The following is an 18,558-nucleotide window of genomic DNA, read 5'->3' as shown; positions in this document are numbered from 1 at the left end:
CCGCCGAGCTGTCCCCGCTGGCGCAGCCGGAGGACGGGCTGCCGGGATCAGAGACCCCCCGCCACGCCGTCTCAGCCGGGCCGCGGAGCGAGCGCGGCTTCCCGGAGCCGCCGTCCCCGCTAGGCCCTCGCCGGCCATGGCCGTACGGCGAGGCGGGAGACGGGCTGGCGCCACGGGGACGGGGAGGCGGGGGGAAGCGTGTAACCCGCGTGGCGATTGGTTCCCGCCGGACGAGGGGGCAGGATTAAGGGGAGGAGCGGCGGCGGGATTGGACGGAGTGCGAGAGGCATCTGTCATGTGGGCGCGGATAGGGTTTCGCGGGGAGGGCGGGGCCGCTGGCGATTGGCTGCGGCGCGGCGATGGGCGGGGCGCGGGAAGGCTATAAAAGGGGCGCTTGGCGGGCCGCGGCAGTCGGTCGCGCTCCGCGGTTGTTTCCCTGTTGGCGGTCGCTGCTCCTGTGAGGATGTTCGAGGCGCGGCTGGTGCAGGGCTCCGTGCTCAAGCGGGTGCTGGAGGCCCTCAAGGACCTCATCACCGAGGCCTGCTGGGACCTGGGCTCGGGCGGCATCAGCCTGCAGAGCATGGACTCCTCGCACGTCTCCCTGGTGCAGCTCACGCTGCGATCCGAGGGCTTCGACACCTACCGCTGCGACCGCAACATCGCCATGGGCGTCAACCTCAACAGGTGGGCAGCGGCGGGGGCCTCCTCCGGCCGCGGGGGCGGGCCCGGGACCTGAGGCGCTGAGGGGAGCGGGGACCGGGGGGGAAGGGGGTGCGGGAGGGGAGGGTGCGGGGCGAGGGGCCGCCTCTGCGCTCGCCGTGCCGGGGCGGCGGCTGCCGGGGCGGGCGGGGGCCCCTCGAAGCCCCTTCTCTGCCCTTCCTCCCGCCCCCCTTCCATTCTCCTCAGAACTCTCGCGCCGTTTTTCGCGGGGCGGGGCCCGGCGGCGGTGACGTCACTGCCGGCGCGCCGTGGCGGGAAAGCCCGTTCGGGAGCGGGGGAGGCCGAGCGCGGCCCGCCATGGCGTCTCGGGTCCTGCCGCCCGGGGAGGGGGGACGCAACGAGCCCCATCTCTGCTCCTTCTGCCGGCTTCGCAGGCTGCGTCTGAGGCTGGCGGCTGCTCCTTGCTGGCCTTGTTTTCGCGCTCTGTAGTAGGCTCTCTCTGTAATCTTGTGAGTTACCTACCTTTTTTACATCCCCCCCAGCATGTCCAAAATACTGAAGTGTGCTGGAAACGAAGACATCATAACTCTCCGAGCAGAAGACAATGCCGATACGTTGGCTCTAGTGTTTGAAGCACCAAGTGAGTGTTAGATGTGGAAACTAATTTGCTACTGTGATATTTTTAGGTGGTCTTCACAAACCATGCAAATGCAGAAGGGGAAGGAAATGACAGTAAACAGTTCAGAAATGGGAGGGGTCACCTGATACTTAAACTCTTGAAACAGTTTGGAGATGTAAGCTTAGTCAATGTGACCGATGCTTTCTTTGTAAGAGAGAGACTCTTCTTTAGGCCACCTGCAGATGCTCTTGGTGGGTTGCTGTCCTCTTACAGCCTGCAAAAGCCTGTCTGGGTCACTTTCAGATTTCTACCTCTAATTAAACAAGGTAGATCTTATTGTCATAATTTGGATGTTTTTACTGGGGGGACAAAAGTTAAATTCAGGATGATAACTTCTTGGAAACACTTGGTCAAACTATGCTTTCTTTCTTTAGATCAGGAAAAGGTTTCTGATTATGAGATGAAGTTAATGGATCTGGATGTGGAGCAGCTTGGAATTCCAGTAAGTAGCGGCTCGGATGACTGACGACACTGCCTCTTAGAAATGGGTGTTCTCCCATGTTCACATCAGACTTGAAGTGTGAGCTTGTAATATAACTTCCTTTGGAAAGACTAGACAAACTCAGGTGTAGTGACTACACCAAGCTTCTTGGTAGAAGTTTAATTGTGACACTTCCTTTGCAGGAACAAGAATATAGCTGTGTAGTGAAAATGCCTTCTGCTGAATTTGCACGCATCTGTAGAGATCTCAGCCACATTGGTGATGCAGTTGTCATCTCCTGTGCAAAAGACGGTGTGAAATTTTCATCTAATGGAGAGCTGGGCAATGGAAACATCAAGCTGTCACAGACGAGTAATGTGGATAAAGAAGAAGAAGCTGTAAGTTAAACGTTCACAGTTACTGTGGTGTCTTCAGTGTTGAGGTTTCTACTAATATGACATTCTCTGACCTATTGGGGGCTAAAGCTGGCTGATTGGATTGTGTATTTCTCTGGTTTATAGATTGGAGGCAACAGGTTGTTGCCAACTTTAGGTCCTTATCCCCAGGGCCAGCAAGCTGTACTCAGCAGAACAGAGTGGGGAGTAGTAGCACTTGTCTGCCTTTGCTTGAGATGTCTGAATTACTTGAGGGGACTTGCTGCAGCTTGCATTTATTGAAGTTTCACCTGGCTGATGGTTTTCTAGGTCACAATAGAGATGAATGAGCCAGTCCAGTTGACCTTTGCTCTGAGGTACCTGAACTTTTTTACCAAAGCCACTCCCCTGTCACCTACAGTAACACTCAGCATGTCTGCAGATGTTCCTCTTGGTAAGTAGAAGCAGCTCTCCTTGAAAAATCTTGTAGAACGCTGCCACCTTAGAGCTGCATTAAGAACTCTTGTCTGAAGAACCTTCTGAATACTGTTCTTTTTCTTTTTCCCAGTTGTGGAGTACAAGATTGCTGATATGGGACACTTAAAATACTACCTGGCTCCAAAGATTGAAGACCAACAAGAAGGCTCTTAATTGGAGTAGAACTGAGGGGGAGATCTGGTCAGCTCTTCAGAGGACAACTGACTTTGAGAGGGAAATGGTGGTGTTAGCAATTTCAGTGCAGTGGAGCATTGTATGAGCACTGTTAGGCATGTTGTATAGATATCTTTTGTACATATTTTTCAACTTACTATTTTGCTATACTGGTGTCATTGGAAGTAGGTTTTTAGTCTGTTCCTGTACCTCCAATAATCTCTTAGATACTGTCTGGAGGTGAAATATCTTACTCCTTTCAACTTGTGTTAGAGAAGGGGTGCAATATTTTAACTTGAGTAAAGATGTTTCCTAGAGTTTCACCTGTGGAACTGTAGTTGACTAGAGTTGCTGTTCAGTTATGCTGCGAGTTTATTCGACTATTTCATCCATTTATTTTTGAAGCTGGTATTCTAAGTGAAACATTGAAAATGGAAATAAAGAATATACTTTCATGGGTTTTATCCTGTTTAAATGTGGATGGATGAATCAATGCACTGTCAAACTATGCTAATGTACCCTGGCTCCTTTTTCAAAGGCACTGCACCAGGCAAGCTTGTGGGGTTTTTTTTTGCACTGGAGTTAACCAGCTTCTATGTTGATCCCTTAGATGTGTTGAAATTGAGGGGTGTGGTTACAGTTTGAATAACTAATTGGCCTGTGATGCTGTTTCCTTTAAGCAGAGGAAGTTTGTGAAACTTTTCCTTAAAATGCACTAGCTTCAGCAGATGCCAGAGCTGCCTCTACAGGGACTGTTCCTGTAGCTGTCACTCTGGCCCTCCGTGAAGTCTGGGAGTGTGTAGGCACGTGCCCCAGTGTGGCTGTGACAGAAAACCGCTTGGTCTGGTGGTGATTTGTGTGAACTGTTCCTGGGTGTGGTTCTGTTGTTTCTGGCTCATTGATGTTGAGCCACTCCTCAACATGTTGTGTTCATTGAGTGCCTTTGTCCCACACCTTGCATGCTTCTATTGATGTGTAGTGTGCTCACTGTGCTACCAGCAATTCCCATCTTCTCATGCTCGTACTGTTCATGAAGATCTAAAAAATAAGGCTTACACCATGTTTCACCCTGAAGGTTTGATCATGAAAAACAAGATCTGAAAACAGCTTCAGGCAGCAGCTGTGGTTTTTTCCTCACTTACTGTATTGCTACCAGCTAGCCATAAATCCTTACCCTCTGTCTGGAACCTGAGTGACTCCACTTTGTCATGAATGACAAAACACTGAAAAGCAATTCACTTAGCTTGATCAGTGCTGTGTGGTAAGTAGTACTTAGAGGCTCTTTAAGTGCTGGGGGTATGCTTATTCTTCTAGGAGGCTGCGTGCTTCCCACTAGTCAGCAATACAGGACTGACTAGAGCATAAACTGCCTGAAAATTTGACACTTGGAAAACCCAACCGATTTAGCAGGAGAATTTCACAAGGTGGCAGTACTGATTAAGAAACAAATTCTGCTGTGTCAGAATGATGCAGCTACCATTGTGATAGAAGCTTGTCTCTGCTCAAAGCTGAGGGACACTATTTCTTAATGCCCCTGCTGTTGATTTTTTTTTTCTGTTGCTAGTAGCAATGCTTTACTAGTAGAGATGGTTTAGACTTTTGTTTTCTTCTGCTGTGATGGATGCAGATAGCTGCCTGCATGGTTTTCAGCTCCCATACTGAGCTTTGTCTTATGTCTCCAGAGGATACACCATTTATTCTCTTGAACTTTTTTAGCCTGCTGATTAATTCGGCACCTTTTAAGAAAACACCTCAAAGGCAAGGTCTTTAGCTGCCCTAAAGTTTTTCAGCAATTGCTGAGTTACTGCCCTGAACAGTACTAGTACTTTCTTAAATAACCAGGAGGCTTTTTTCACTCCAAATGTGATGCTTCTCAGATTGGATCGCCATTGTGGTACCTACAAGTACAACAAGCAAGCATGTGCTTCAGCAAAGAATCAAAGATTCATGATGTTGAAATAGGGAAGGATTCTGGGTTTCAATGATGTGCGTAAAGCTGGGCTAGTGATTGAAGCAATTTTTTTGGTGCAACCTCCTGCTGTAGTGGGGATTACAAAATTCTTGTGCTATTCTACTCATAAACACATTGTAAAAATAAGCCAGATGGTTTAGTTGCTTATTTTTACAGCTTTAATGACCAAATTGAGTAGCCTCATGTGAGAAACATCCTTTAACAGTAGTGTCTACTGCTTGTGTTCTGACTTGTGTACTGTGTGCTTTCTGGATAAGTCCTTAAACAAGATAAATGTTTACTGTGCCATTGTCATACCCAAATAATCAAAATTAAGATGTTCCCTTAAAAAAAAAAAAAGCTGGGGAAGCTTAGTAAATGCTGTGTGTGTTTCTCCATGTTTGAGAGTAAGCTTTTGAAGTTTATATATTTAGACTTTCTTAGCAAGGAGAAAAAGGGGGAAGGAGGGAGAAATCTATGAAACTTAAGATTAGGCTTTTCGGGCTCTAAATCCAGTGTGTACTTTATTAATTTACAGGAACTGGAACCATGGCAATTCCTGTGGTTTCCTTGTCTGGAGCAGTTGGAGGAAGTAGATCCCCAGCTGTCTTTCATCTGATGGGTTAATACTGGTCCAGGTGCTAGAAATAATTTTCTGGCTATAGCTTGTCTGTCACATATTTTGCCCTAATGAAGGGCAGTGCTGTGTCTGATGGTTCAGTTATGTCCAGATCTTCCTGTAGGAAATCGACTTTAAAGCACGTGTAGGAGCGATGTGCACGAACATGCTGTTTCACAAACGAATGCCGCCCCAAAATGACAGATTAGCTCCGGTGGGTCTTGTGTGACGCGGGCCTGGGTGACCAGGACGTGGTCCACGCCATCCTGCCCAAGGACACTAATTCCAGCTGCTAATCTGGCGTCCGAGGCCAAAAATAACCCAGCGGAGCTGAGCCAGCGAGAAGCTGCTGCCACAACCTGGAAGGAAATTACTGTCATCAGGAATAAACTTCCTGGGTTGTTCTGCGGCCTGGGCAGCGCGGAAGAGAAGCGGCAGCGGGAGAGATGGGCTCGACCAGCAGCGCGAATAGCAGGTAACCGCCTTTTGTGCTTTTTATTAATGTTTTGAAGCTGTGCGAGGCAGGGTGTGCCGCCCGGAGTTTTGGGGGAGTTCCCAGACATGTTGGGAACTTCCTGTTCAGCAGCAGAGAAACCATTTCGGGTCTGGAGGAGAGGGGTCGGCTGTGTTTGTCCTGTGAGGTTTGAGCTCCTGAAAGGGCAAGAAGTGACATTCCCCTTCCTGCCTTATTCCTGGGCACAGAGGGTTGAAAAATATATTGCTCTTATTTAGGGGGTAAACAGGATTTTGGCTCGAAGCGCCGTGTTTGCATTTACTGGCAAGCTCGCCTGGTGAGCCTGCGCTCTGCTCGGGGAGCGTTCACCCGGGCAGTGCGGGTTCTGACTGCGTTTAAAACATGACTGTAGTGCCTTGTATTAGAAAACTTCAATTACAAGTGTGATTCACCATTTATTTGCTTCTTAAAGGGCACAGCACTGAGCTCGTTTGTGATCTTCCACCACTGTAGAGCACAAGGATAGTGAAGCTTAGTGGACTTGAACCTGGCCCTCAAACATGAGATCTGAGTGGTTTGGGTTTTTTACATTTGTCTTTAATAGCCGCTTTCTCGTTAATAAGCAGGTGATGGGAAAGGCAGGACAACTTATGCAAGTGTAGATTGGAAATAATTCCTAGGAAGCCACTAAGAATAGCCTGATAAGTAATGGGACAGTCAGTAAGAAGTCCCATGGTACTTGAGAGTAAAATGGGGTAGAGTCAGGAAAACTGACACATTTCAGATGTGCTGATTTCTTTTGACTTTCTCCTCCTGCACGTTTACCCCCGGGCGCGTGGGAGGCCTTAGGGGTATTTGAGTACTGTGACCTGAAAAACACTGATGTATAAGTGGCTGAGGATGTGAGTGTTACCACCCTGTAGGTGGGTGGTATTTCCATTATCGATGAGGCTAGAAATGTTTTGTCTGTGCTTGGGTTTTGCTACCAAAAAAAAGCAACAAGTTCCAAGGTAAAGGTACAGCTGTGGGGGTTTAAGATCAGAGGGTGTTGGGTTTTTTATAAAAGTCAAATTTACTACAGGAGGAACAAACCTGATGGCAGGGGAATGTGCCAGCAATTAGCAAGAGGGAGACAAAGGCTTTCAGTTCAAGTGGAGACTAAATATTTTGAGGATATGCCAAATAGTGTTATAGAGAAAGCATCTTTGTCCCTTCCTGTTGGAACAGTTGGGATATGCACTTTTGTTTTCTTTATTCCATACTTTCTCAGAAAATAAAGCTACTGAAGTTGGAAAGTGAGGGAAGCCTATTGCCTGCCTCGCTTCTGGGAATTGTAGCCCTGGGCTGCAGTGCAGGTTCAAGGCTGTGGGTGAGCAGCCACCAAACGCATGGGAGAAGTTGTCAGGCCCTGTTAAATGGCTGTGCAGTGAATCAGGGATGTGTTGGCAGGCCAGATCCAGGCTTCAACTCCTGAGGAGTTGGGCTTCAAGGTGCAGAAGCAAGCTGGCTCTGCCCTTCTCCCCAGGACTGTCACTGCTGGCAGCAAAACTGCAGGGCTTGGCTTCATGGCATGGTGAAATTGCAGGGTATGGCTCTGGCGTAACTAAATAAAGCTCTACCCTGAACGCTGCCTCCCTCACAGCTAGACAGACAAGTGACCTATGCTTTTTAGTTCCTTGTTGTTTTTTTCATTACCTCATCCACTAACCACTCTGTCCCCATGTCATGTTCCCTCTGAGTCATAACCTGAGCAGTCTTGGGGATGACAGCTCCATTTCATTCTAGTTTCCAGTGGTCGGTTTTTTGTGTTTTTTTTTTTTTTAAATGGATCTATTGCAAAATATCTGGCTGGTTGAAAAGCTGCTTTGTTTAGTTCTGGTTTGGGTTTATTTGCTAGTGTCCCTGTTTAGAAATAGCTGGACCTAAGACATCTCCCTGCTGGAAGTGTGATCTCCTTACGAAATGAGAGCTGATTTATACATTGTATATTCTGGAATTTCTATCTTATTTTAAATGCAAGTTCTACCTTAGTCTGACTTTGCTTTCAAATATTGGCAAACCCTGTTGCAGCTATATCCATGCCTTTGTATATTAGGCTTAAATACAAAGCTTTGTTTGAAAAGAATTTATGAAGAACAAAGATGCCTTTTTGTTAGTACAGACTTGACACTGTTTCAAGAAAGAAACTTGGTCCATGTCTCTCAGATTCTATTGTCCAGTTTGCTCTGATTTTTTTGCTGTTCTTTCCATTTTCCAGGTTCTAGCTGATGCTCAGGCTTCCTTGTAATGATGCCATCACGGACAAATCTGACTGCTGGGATTCCCAGTAGCAAAGTCAAATATTCCAAGCTCTCCAGCACTGATGATGGATATATTGACCTGCAGGTAAAAACTGGGGAAGAAAACCTCTTTCTGCTGCTGCTGCTCTGACTCTAAACTACTAGGAAAGGCTGCTATAGCTTTGCATGTGCCTGGGAGGCTGCTGCTTTTTTTATCTCTAGTAGAACAGCCTCAGCTCAGAAAGGTACAAAGCTAGCTGTCAGCCACCACTTGAGCCCTTCTCCAGAAAGCCTGTAGAGCTTAACTGGAAAGATTGCTTGTTTAATAGGGCCAGATGCTTTTCTTTGGAGGGAGGTGAAAATTGGAGCAGATCTGGAAGCAACGGGTGTAAATGCTGGCTCAGACAGCGGGGTCTCCATGGGCAGGATTCCTTGCAGAAGGGCCGTTACAGAGCCCTGCAGCAGAGCTGCTGCAACGGTTTGTCCCATGTCATCTCTGCTAGCTGTGGGATGCACATTTCTGCCATGGTGGGAGGGGAACTGTGCTGAGTGCTTTTTAATATTTGGGTTTTTTTGATCCAGTTCAAGAAGAGCCCACCAAAAATCCCTTACAAGGCAATTGCACTGGCTATTGTGCTCTTCATGATCGGGACCTTCCTCATTATCATAGGAGCCCTCCTCTTGGCAGGATACATTAGCAAAGGCGTAAGTGGTTTGATTACATTTCTGTTGCGAGTTTTGCATTGCTTGCCCATTCCCCAAAGCCTGCCGTGAACCATCATGTTCAGTGTAGAAATTCAGAGCAAAAGGCCTGCAAGGAAGAAAATAATCCCCTCTGCTGCCTCACTGGTGTTTGCTGTCAGCCCTATTATTCTGGCAGCAGAGCCCTATGATGTCTTCAGTTAGCAAGTCTGGAGCAGGTTCGTAGCTGCATGGGAGATCTGCCAGGGAGGGCTGAGTTTCTCTGTCCTTCCCCGGGGTACAGTTTCATTTTAATGCTACATCCCTGCAGAGGTCGGCTTGCTGTCCTGGAAAAACTTCATGCTAGGATCATCACTCTTCTAGGGAAGATCGTCTGGTAACTTCTGTAGGAGATACCAGACTGCTAGATAGGACGCAGCAGCACTTTTCTCATCTCTCTGTATTTATGATCCATTGAAAGGGGATCTGTTGTTTGTGGCTGACTTGGTGCTCCTCTGTGGCACACTTCTTTTACCTTGTGCCATGTGGAATTGCTTTACGGTTGGCAGCTGCTGCTTATCATTGTGGAAACAGTAGTATTCTGGCTGTATCGGAAGCAGTCCAGGCACAGATAGGAGAGCTTGCTCTCAGCCAGGCATGCAGCACCCAGCATGTGGCTGGCAGTTTTGTTACGTGGTTAGTGTTAGGAGGAGCCACCCCTCCTACCCGAAGGAGAAGTTCAGTTGAGGGTTTCCTGTAGCAAGGAGGAGATGCCAGGGAGAGGACTTGAGCTCAGCCTGAAGAAAAATGAGATGTTTCTGATTTAAGATGAATTTTTGCTTTTTGTCAGCTAGCCAGGCCTTAGGAATGAATAGTTGAGGCAGGACTTAAGAAAAAGGGACCCACACCCCCCCCCCATACAAATCTCCTCTTACTGCACTTGCCTGTTTCTCTTCTGCAGGGAACGGACCGTGCCATCCCTGTGCTCATCATTGGGATCCTTGTGTTTCTCCCAGGCTTCTACCACCTCCGCATTGCATACTACGCTTCCAAAGGCTACCGGGGCTATTCCTATGATGATATCCCAGATTTTGATGACTGAACAATGAATTTAATTGCATTATAATTAGGTTGGTGGTAAGAGCTGTTAGTTACCCTGGATATCAGAGGGGGCCTTGTAAGATTGTAGGTGAAGTATATCAGTCACAAGATGCCAGTTCCTGGTTTTGAAGTATTGCAGGTTTTTCAGTTGGGGGGGTGGGGGCTTGAACACAGGATTGACCAAAAGGATTGCAACATTAGGTGGGTAGAACATGTGATTTATTGTATTTTTCCTCTTTTGGTTACATAATGCTGGTTGCTTGTAAGAAGTTCTTCTTGGGCAAGCCAATTCTAGCAATTATCCAAAAATAGATGAGCCAGTTTCAGCAGCAAAGATACTTGGTATTTCTAACTGTTTTATAGAGTTTATTTTAGTTTTCAGTGAGATTGTGGTTTTCACTGGGTTTATCTTTGCAGATAAACCAGCATAGTTAAATTCTCCTTTTGCTCTCTGTCCATCAGAAATGCTTCCAATTACTTGTCCTGTGCTTGTCTGGAGTGACAAGTCAGATGTGTACAAGAGGGGGAAAACTGCACTTGCATGAAATACTTTACATGTGCATTTGCTGCACAACTCCTCTTGTCAGAATGACCAAGCTTTTTTACTCAGCAAACATGTACTTCAGAAGCAAGCTTTTTGCCATATCGCTGTTACTTTTGGCAAAATCCACTTATCCTTTAAAAGGACTGTTGTTGGATTTTTGCTTATTATTTTAAACAAACTGAATGGATACAGGGAGAATTGGAATTTGGACCAGGACTTAAGTGTCTAGATACAAAAAACCTTGGTTTTGACTAATGTGGATCTTGGAGACACTTGAATTCCATCTGTCTGTGTGTATATTTGGAACCATTTTGTCCTTGTCTAGATAATATGCTGTGCATAACTCCCTAGACCAGTAAAAAGGAAATCTCTGTATAGTTTGTACTTAAGTCCCATTTGTATTGTTTTGCCAGCTTCAGTGATAGGTTATTCAGGGAAAACAGATTGGTAGCTCTATTTTGTGTAAAATAAAAACAGTCTGTCTCTTGAAGTGGGAATGAACTCAGTGTCCTGAAGAACAAGTATGTTGACAAGTAGTGATGCAAGTAGATGTATTTAATATGAATAAACTTCACTATATTCTGTGTACAAATCATAACCTTGTCTTTTTCACATTCACAGATGTTGGTGTGCACTAAAAACTGTTCTGGGCAACCAGATTAAGGCTTTAGCTGAATCTGCTGTTGCCTACTGCTTCCAATTGCTAATGTAGTCACTCCAATCAGCATTAGGCTTTGCTGAGCTAGCAGCTTTGGAACAGCTCCATCTGCTCTCCAGGACCCTTGGCTGGCTTTGGGGCAGAGCTGGGGAGCTGGGATTACCCTCCCTAGTGCAGCAATCCAGAGTGCCCTGGGTGCGGTAGGAAAACGTGCTTCTCCAGGTCGTCAGGATTTGCTTTTTGAACCTCACGTGCAACCTTTATTAAATGTGTAAAGACCCCAGACTTCTAATTGCTTTGTTTCAGGGTCCAAATATCCAGTTCCTTTTGTTGTGCAATGTAACAGGAGCAGTGTCTGAATATGGCTTGTGGGCTGGTACTGATACTCCAGAATTGTCAGGTGTGCTTTGTGGACTGAAAGTATTTTGAAACGAAGAGGGGCAGGTACTACTGTTGGTGCAGAGCAGGCCCGTGGAGATGTTGAGATGAGAACAGTGCTGGATGAATGCCTTGCTCTGGAAGTACTCTTAAAATTGCCTTTTCTTCTCCTCCAATATTCTAGATTAAACCCAAAGCCTGAGCCAAGATCTCTTTTAACCTACATCTCTTCCCTTGTTTGACTTAATTGGCTTGTGTGTGCCCCAGTGTTGCACTCTGAGGAATAACTGATTGAATTCAGGATCTCCCTTTCCATCTCTGAAGGCAACAACTAGGCATGTTCTTTCCTGCTGTGCTGCGTCATGCCAGCCCTCACCTATCTCACGTTCCTGACGTTGCTGGCCCCTGGGCCGATGGCAGCCCTGCTTCCCAGATGTTGTCACGTACTGCTTGGCAGTAGCTGAAATGTGTCAATTAAAGCTAGGTCTGGCCAGGAGAGTGGCTGCTGACGCAAAAACATGAATCAGCCTCTATTAGGGGATAAGAATGTAGATTTGTTTGGTTTGGGGGAAAGGGGAGAGGAAGTGGAAGGGAAGTTTAGATGGAAAAAGAAGGGGGAGGGAGAAGATGCTTTCAAGTGGGGCTGATAAGATGCAGAAAATTGGGAAGCCTGGGTTGACTAAGAAGGACAAGTAAATGTAGGGGACAGGAGAAAAACATGCTGACATTTCTGAAGGTAAGGCAATTAATTTATTTTTTATTTGACAGAAGCAAAGTCCTCAGGCAGCACAGTGTATAAATAAGAAGTCTCTGCCCTAGTGCTCGCAGGGCTGTCTGTGTGAGGGATGGCCACAGGGACGTTTTCCTCTCTACAGGGATTGTTTTATATCTAATCTGGAAAAAAGGAGACACATCTGGGAAAGAAAAAAAGGTATGTTGACTGCTGGAAAAATGCAGATCCAGATGACTTCATTCTTTGAGTTGACATACTGCAGTCTAAGCATGGTTTTCCTCCACAGTATAAGTCTCTAGATGTTCAAATGTCTATTAATTGTCTAGCTGTAGTGTAGCTAATAGCCAGGGTTCAATTTTCTCTTGCAAAATAGCATGCATTTACATTTATTGCAAGAGATTGGAAAACATTACTGCGAATATCTTGTTTCTCTGAGCCTCGTCCATACCATAGCAGTGGTGCTCCTCTAGTGTAGGTTTGATTGTAATCAGTGCAGTCAGCTCTTACATTTGTTAAAGCATTACATAAGAATGAAGCTTTCCTCCCAAGTGGGGCTGGTGTTTTGGTGCTTCTGTGCTGATACATTACAACAGGATCTTTTTAATTTTCCTCCCACTCCTGCCACACTGTGGACCTGCATGCATGATTTGCATGGCTGGCTTGGCTCCTTTGCTGCCTTGCCCGAACTCCCTGGCTGTGTAGCTGTATCCTTCCCTTGACCCTGGGTGCCAGATGCTGCTGCCAAACCCCACAGTTAATGGCTCTGCTCCTCAGTTCCCCTTCTGTAAAATCATGGGTGTTGTGGGTTTGGGGAGAACTGACTGACTCACTAGAGTGGCGAGGGTAATAGGAAAATGCCTGTGAAGAAGTTTCTGGTTCTAGAGCAGGGCTTGAATGACAAATAAGGCACTGGCCGAACACTGATGAATGAGGATAATACTGAATAGCTATTTCCTTTATTGAGCATCATCCATTCTGGGCACTCGGCAAGGCAGCTGACTCAGGAAAAAAAAAAGTCAGCATTTGTATAGCTTGATGTAGAATTATTATGCACAGAAGCTCTGGAGAAAGAACAGGCACCCAGATTTTAGGTTTTTCTCTAGCGTGAGTGCTTGAATTCATGTATCATCAATAATGTTCTTCTATTGCTGTTGTATGGTATATTTATATGCTTGTGTACTTAATACCATAAAGTTGCTGGAAAGATGTTTAGAAGTGTTATTCTAGAGTTCTCTGGTCTGAGCTACCAGCAGTCCCAAAGAAATTCCCCCCAGTGTATTATTTATAAAAGCAAAGGTTCATTTTAAGTCAATATCTTGATTTTACTTTTTTTTTACGTTCTCAAGTGAACAAAGCTAATGAAAGTTCCCAAGCATCATCACATCAGAGGAGACTTCCCTTATGTAGACAAGCTATTTGAAACATCTAGGTGAATAAACTGGGGGGAACAAACGAAGTAGCGGTGGAGACAGTCTTGGGTGGCTGCAGACATTAACCTACAAGCCCTGGAAACTGATGCTAGATCTACAATGGCTCTTTCTCTGCTCCTCATTTGCAATGGCTTGTTGGTAATAGCATATTGTGCTGCCCAAGGCAGAAGGGGACCTGTTCCTCTTCTCTCCAGGAGGCTCCTTACCACTGTTGGTGGTGCAAATGCCACCAGCTGAGACAGATGGCCACCAGTGGCTCCTGGCTCAAAGATGCTGTGCGTAACATTTTCTAACACTTCCCACAGCCAGATTCCCTTCAGAAGGGAAGTCAGGCAGCAGAGTTGAAGCAAGTGGTGACATTCAAGTGTAGAGCTAAGGAGGCAACCTGCTGACCATGCCCTGGCTGAGGGACCTCAGTGGGCTTCCAGGAGAGGCTTCACACTCAGACGTGGCTCAAAGCAATGCAGTGGTCTCTGCCAGCTTGGGCACTAGATAAGGCTGGGGACAGCGAGGGTTTGTCACAAGCATTGCACCCAGTGCTGCATCTCCAAGGTCATGGCTAATGCCCCTGTTGGGATATTGTATAGAAGGATGCAGGCCTGAAAGGGATCTCTATCATATGGCAAAATTAGGTGGGATGGAGATCAACTCAGCAGTGGAAAGGAGCAATAGGAAAAGCCAGAATTATCCGAAGTGTTGTGCAAATGGCTCTCACAAACCCTTGAAAGAAAAGGCAGAAATTGTGCTTCTGTAGGTTGCTTGAAGTGATGGAGTGGTGAGGTGTTTCACCAGCCTGGAGACTGTGTGTGAGCTTTGAGTCCAAGTGAAGCCACAGCCCTGAAGGGCTTATCACCCTATCCTGGTCTCTCAGTTCTTTTCTGTTTAGGGCTTGTGCAGCCAGCGGTGTTGTGATTCTTACAGGCTCATGATTTTGCATCTGTCCATACAGAGACACTTGTAAAGAGACATCACTCCCTCTACAGGGAAGCAGCTGCAGGCACTGCAGTCTGATCCTGGGAAAGGGGGTGTAAGTACTCCAGGCAGCAACTTTACTTGTGCTATATATGTTTTTTGGCATCACTGTTGATCCTTCTCTCTGAGATTCTCCATGTGCTTATGCTGATGGAGGTTCATGGGATGGTGAGAAGAGCAACGCCCATCACTGGTCCTGTGGTGATGTAGCAAGAGGAAACTTGAGTTTCTAACTCCTTGTTCATTTTTTCCCAGCAGTGATTTGTATTTCCTCTTACTCTTTTGATAACCTCATCCTTGAGGCCTGGCTGGATGTTGTACTGTTTGACTGTCTGCAGCGCGTGGTGGTTGTAAGGAGGCTGGGCTGGCCAGCAGGTTACTGATCTTAGTCCTGAAAATATTTTAGTAGAAGTTGTGTGAAACATCTGGGGAGTTGGGGGAGAGAGACTGTAATGACTCACTTAGAGCACGCTGGCTATGACCCCTGTGCTATAAATATAGCCATAAAACATGCTTTGTTTGAATAAACAGCACAATCTGCAACAGCATCGTCAGTGCTTTTCTGGTACCCATTGTGCAGGAACACTTAGACCAGCCTCTGTGGTTGTGGTTTGCTTTCTTTCTGTCAATTGCAATTAGCCAAATTCAGCAACGTTTGCCACTGAGGGGCTCAGTGCTATACTGCTACTCTTAGAGCAATATGGATTTTGCTTGGCATAAAAGATGACGTAAAAACCCTGCAGGGCAGGAAGAAATGACTCGGCACAACAGTTCTGTCCCTTCTAATCAGATTTGTGCTATGCTCCACTTATGCTGTGGTCTAAACAAGCTTCTCCATGCTCTCTCAATACTCCTCCCCCTCAAGCCCAGTCCTTAAAAGTCCCAAGCATCAGCCCATTCATACAACTGCCCTTCACATCTTCTGCCTCTCCTTAAGCTTTCTCCTGGCCCTTCCATTGGGGTGTCTGTCTTGCTCTTCCCAGCAAGATCTCTACCTGCCCAGCACCTCTGGGACTCCTTGGCTGATCCTGCCTTTCCACTTGGCACTCTCCTCATTGCTGTAGTCTGGAGCTGCAGCTCATCAGGTTAGTGGGTAAGTGCAAATTGCCTGGCCCTTGGATTTCTCTGGCCTCCCAAGCGATAGCAGAGACCTTCAGTTTGCCTCTTCCAGCTCAGGGAAGTCAGCAATCCTGCCTTTGTTTTCTGCCTTCTCCACCTGGTGAAAAGAGATGTTCTTTGCCTTTTTCCTAGAGCTCTGCGTTCAGCCCAGCTGTGCTTTCATGTTGCAAGGCAACTGGCATGCTGCGTTCTGTGCTCCTTGTGTGAAATGTGGATGTGCAAGTTCACAGGGTTTCCTTGCTCCTTCCTTGATACACAATCAGCTTGAGGTTTTAGGAATGCTGGATTTAACTAAAAATAGTCCAGACAATTCAGTGGGCCATGACAGATTCCTCCTTCCCAAGAGAACTGGCTTTGTTCTGAGATGGAGCCAAGGGTCAAGGAAAAAAAATATATTGGGAAAAAAGCTTAATTGTGGATTAGAAATTATTGTTTACAGATGATTTCTTTGACTGTTTTGCTCCTCCAGGCTCAGGCAGACTTTGGTTTGTGCTGGTTAGGTACTTGCTACCTTGAGGCCTTTCCTTCTGTGCATTCACCTGTGTCTAGGAAGGTGTTAAGAAACTTTTTTTTAATTAGATGCAAGGCAATTATTAGGAGGTCTTTTTTGTGGCCTGCATGGATAGAGCTTACTAATGATAAGAATCAGGAAGCGAACATTTCCTTCCTCTACACTGTACTTCTGTTGGATACTGAGCCATGATGCTGTCCTCCGTTTCTGGAGCAGCGAAAAGGCTGCACTTGGAGCTTGCCTCTCTGACAGTAAGAGATCTATGAGATTCATATAGAGCTTTCCTACTTCTGCAATTACAGTGAGGAACAAAATTGCAATGAATCTTCTTTGAGAGGATTCTTTCTGCTCCTGTGAAACAGCAGTTTCGGCACTGAAAGTCTATGTTCTGTGGAGGAATCACCATTTCAGCCTGGGCTGTTCAAACAGAGAAGAAAATCCACTAGTCACCACTAATTAATTTTATTTTGAAATATTTACTTGGACTGAAGTAGTAGCTGCTCTTAAGTCTTTAAAGGATTAGCTGCCTGTTAGTCTTTCGTGCCTGCAACCATTTATTTAAGCTGTTGCTGTAAATCATGCTGTTAACCTGTCGTGCAAGGTTTTAACCTTTCTTTCCTTGTCAGTGGGAAATGCGTGGTACATATGGTCTTGCTGATGTGGTAGTGGGAAGTTAATACAACTGCAGTCAGGTATTCTGGGTTCTTTCCCCAGCCTCTTGAAGGAGGGGAAAGACAGAAAATTAATATAGTAATAATTGTCTACTTTAGGATATTGCAAAGCCTACTGAGGGGCTGTAAAAAGTGTAGGGAACATGAGTGTTTGCAAATGCATCCTACCCCCTGCCTCTGTGCTTTTCCATGTGTTGTTACCAGGGCAAATAATTCCTCTCCCTCCTGCTGAACTGTCAGATAGGATGCAGCATTTCCATTGCGCTCCATCCTGATGTTTGCTTGCATTTGTCATACCACGTTGCATCATGTTTAACGCAAGTGGTCAAACCAATCGACCAAAACCCAGCTGCCAGGGGAGGGTTTGCTCACGCAAGAGCATTAGTTTCTGAGCTAAAAGCTGTGTTTAGCGAAGGAAATGCCTGGCAGATCTAGAAAGAATCCTTGAAGAAAGCTGAGAACTCACCTCAGCAAGGATTATTTCTTGCTCTTACACATGTGGTGTATTTAGTGCAAAAGGGAAAGATCTCGGGTCCTTAAAGCTACAAATACTAATTAGCATCACCATATAATTTTCTAGCAGTTGTTCTCATTAATATGTCATGAGAAAAAGTCTACTAGCTCCTATAATACTCATTTTTCTTGTCTCTGAACACTAACAGCTCATGTCACAGCATGACTTCTTCACTGCTATTTTGGGTGGTTCTTTTCCAGACAAATGTCTTATTTTCTCTGTATTTGATACTGCAGGTCAAGTGAATCCTCTCTGCCTTTTATTGCATGAGAACAGAGGCAGGACTGTAACATGGCCAGTTCAAATGTATGCCTAAAAATAGGCCAGTGGGTGGTCTCCAACTTCACATACAAAAAATGTATTTGTAAAGATTTCTTTTTGTTGGGTGACCGCATTTCAAATTGCTAAGATGACACTTCAAAGTTCAACTTACAAAAGGCTCGTGTTTTAATCCTCCCCATGAAACAAAGGAGACTATCTTTGACTTGCATCTGCAGTCGGCTGAGACAGTGAATGCATGAAGCTGGCAGCCTGCTGCACTCCTGGGAGTTTATCATCCCTTTAGCAGGGTCAGCGCACTAGGATGCTGTCCTGGTCTGATGCTTCCCACCCTGTCAATGGGCCATGGGCCCAGGTCTCAGGAGAGAGTTAAGGGCAGGCTGACCTCCCTTCTTCCACCTCTGCTGTAGGTAGGGAAAATTATTTAATGGTGGCAAGGTGGGCCAGAGCCTGCAAGAACACTTCAGTGACACTGTATCGGACTCTTTGGCACTGATTATGAGTAGTGGAGAGGTGGCACTTTAGGCAGGGAAGGAGTTAACAAAATAGAGGGCAATTTGTAGGGGAGAAGTTGGAGTTCATTGTTCCAGGCCCTGCTGTGCATTTCCTTTTTATCCTTTTATCTCAGAGTCTTGGCTCTCATTATAAAAGGGGCTGCTAGTCCTTCCTCTTCCTATTTTTATTTAGACTGTGAGCCCTTCAAGGCATGGACTGTACCTTAACCTGTGTGCAGCAGCACAGTGGGAAAGCTCTGTGGGTAGAGAACTATAAATAGAGAGCCTGTCCAGCCCTGTGGCATCCATGCTTGCTATAATTGCCTGGTTTGCACTCCTGTGACAAGTGTTAGTTCAGCTGTCAGGGAAAGAAGGAACTGAAAAG

At 46.1% G+C, this 18,558-nt stretch overlaps 2 protein-coding genes across 4 annotated transcripts; both read left to right on the top strand.

The window, feature by feature from the left end:
• The first annotated feature begins 397 nt into the window (after positions 1-397).
• Positions 398-3,240, top strand: PCNA (proliferating cell nuclear antigen). The gene is made up of 6 exons (XM_075043688.1): positions 398-684; positions 1,203-1,300; positions 1,714-1,781; positions 1,964-2,158; positions 2,465-2,588; positions 2,703-3,240. The coding sequence occupies exons 1-6, from the start codon at positions 464-466 to the stop codon at positions 2,783-2,785; spliced, it is 789 nt and encodes a 262-aa protein (XP_074899789.1). The 5' UTR covers positions 398-463; the 3' UTR covers positions 2,786-3,240.
• A 2,191-nt stretch (positions 3,241-5,431) lies between these two features.
• On the top strand, positions 5,432-11,399 carry TMEM230 (transmembrane protein 230). 3 transcript variants are annotated; one of them, XM_075043691.1, is made up of 5 exons: positions 5,432-5,830; positions 8,067-8,194; positions 8,671-8,793; positions 9,731-9,899; positions 11,036-11,399. In XM_075043691.1, exons 2-4 carry the CDS (start codon positions 8,096-8,098, stop codon positions 9,869-9,871), a joined length of 363 nt encoding a protein of 120 aa, XP_074899792.1. In that variant the 5' UTR covers positions 5,432-5,830; positions 8,067-8,095; the 3' UTR covers positions 9,872-9,899; positions 11,036-11,399. The 3 variants fall into 3 exon arrangements, with proteins under 3 accessions (XP_074899792.1, XP_074899791.1, XP_074899793.1); XM_075043690.1 differs by lacking the exon at positions 11,036-11,399 and having other exon boundaries at positions 5,436-5,830; positions 9,731-11,029; XM_075043692.1 differs by lacking the exons at positions 5,432-5,830; positions 11,036-11,399 and adding an exon at positions 5,934-5,991 and having other exon boundaries at positions 9,731-11,029.
• The last annotated feature ends 7,159 nt before the right edge of the window (positions 11,400-18,558 follow it).

This window comes from Buteo buteo, chromosome 12 (genome assembly GCF_964188355.1).
Source record: "Buteo buteo chromosome 12, bButBut1.hap1.1, whole genome shotgun sequence".
Taxonomy (NCBI): Eukaryota; Metazoa; Chordata; class Aves; order Accipitriformes; family Accipitridae; genus Buteo; species Buteo buteo.
This window is presented reverse-complemented; position numbering and strand designations above follow the sequence as displayed.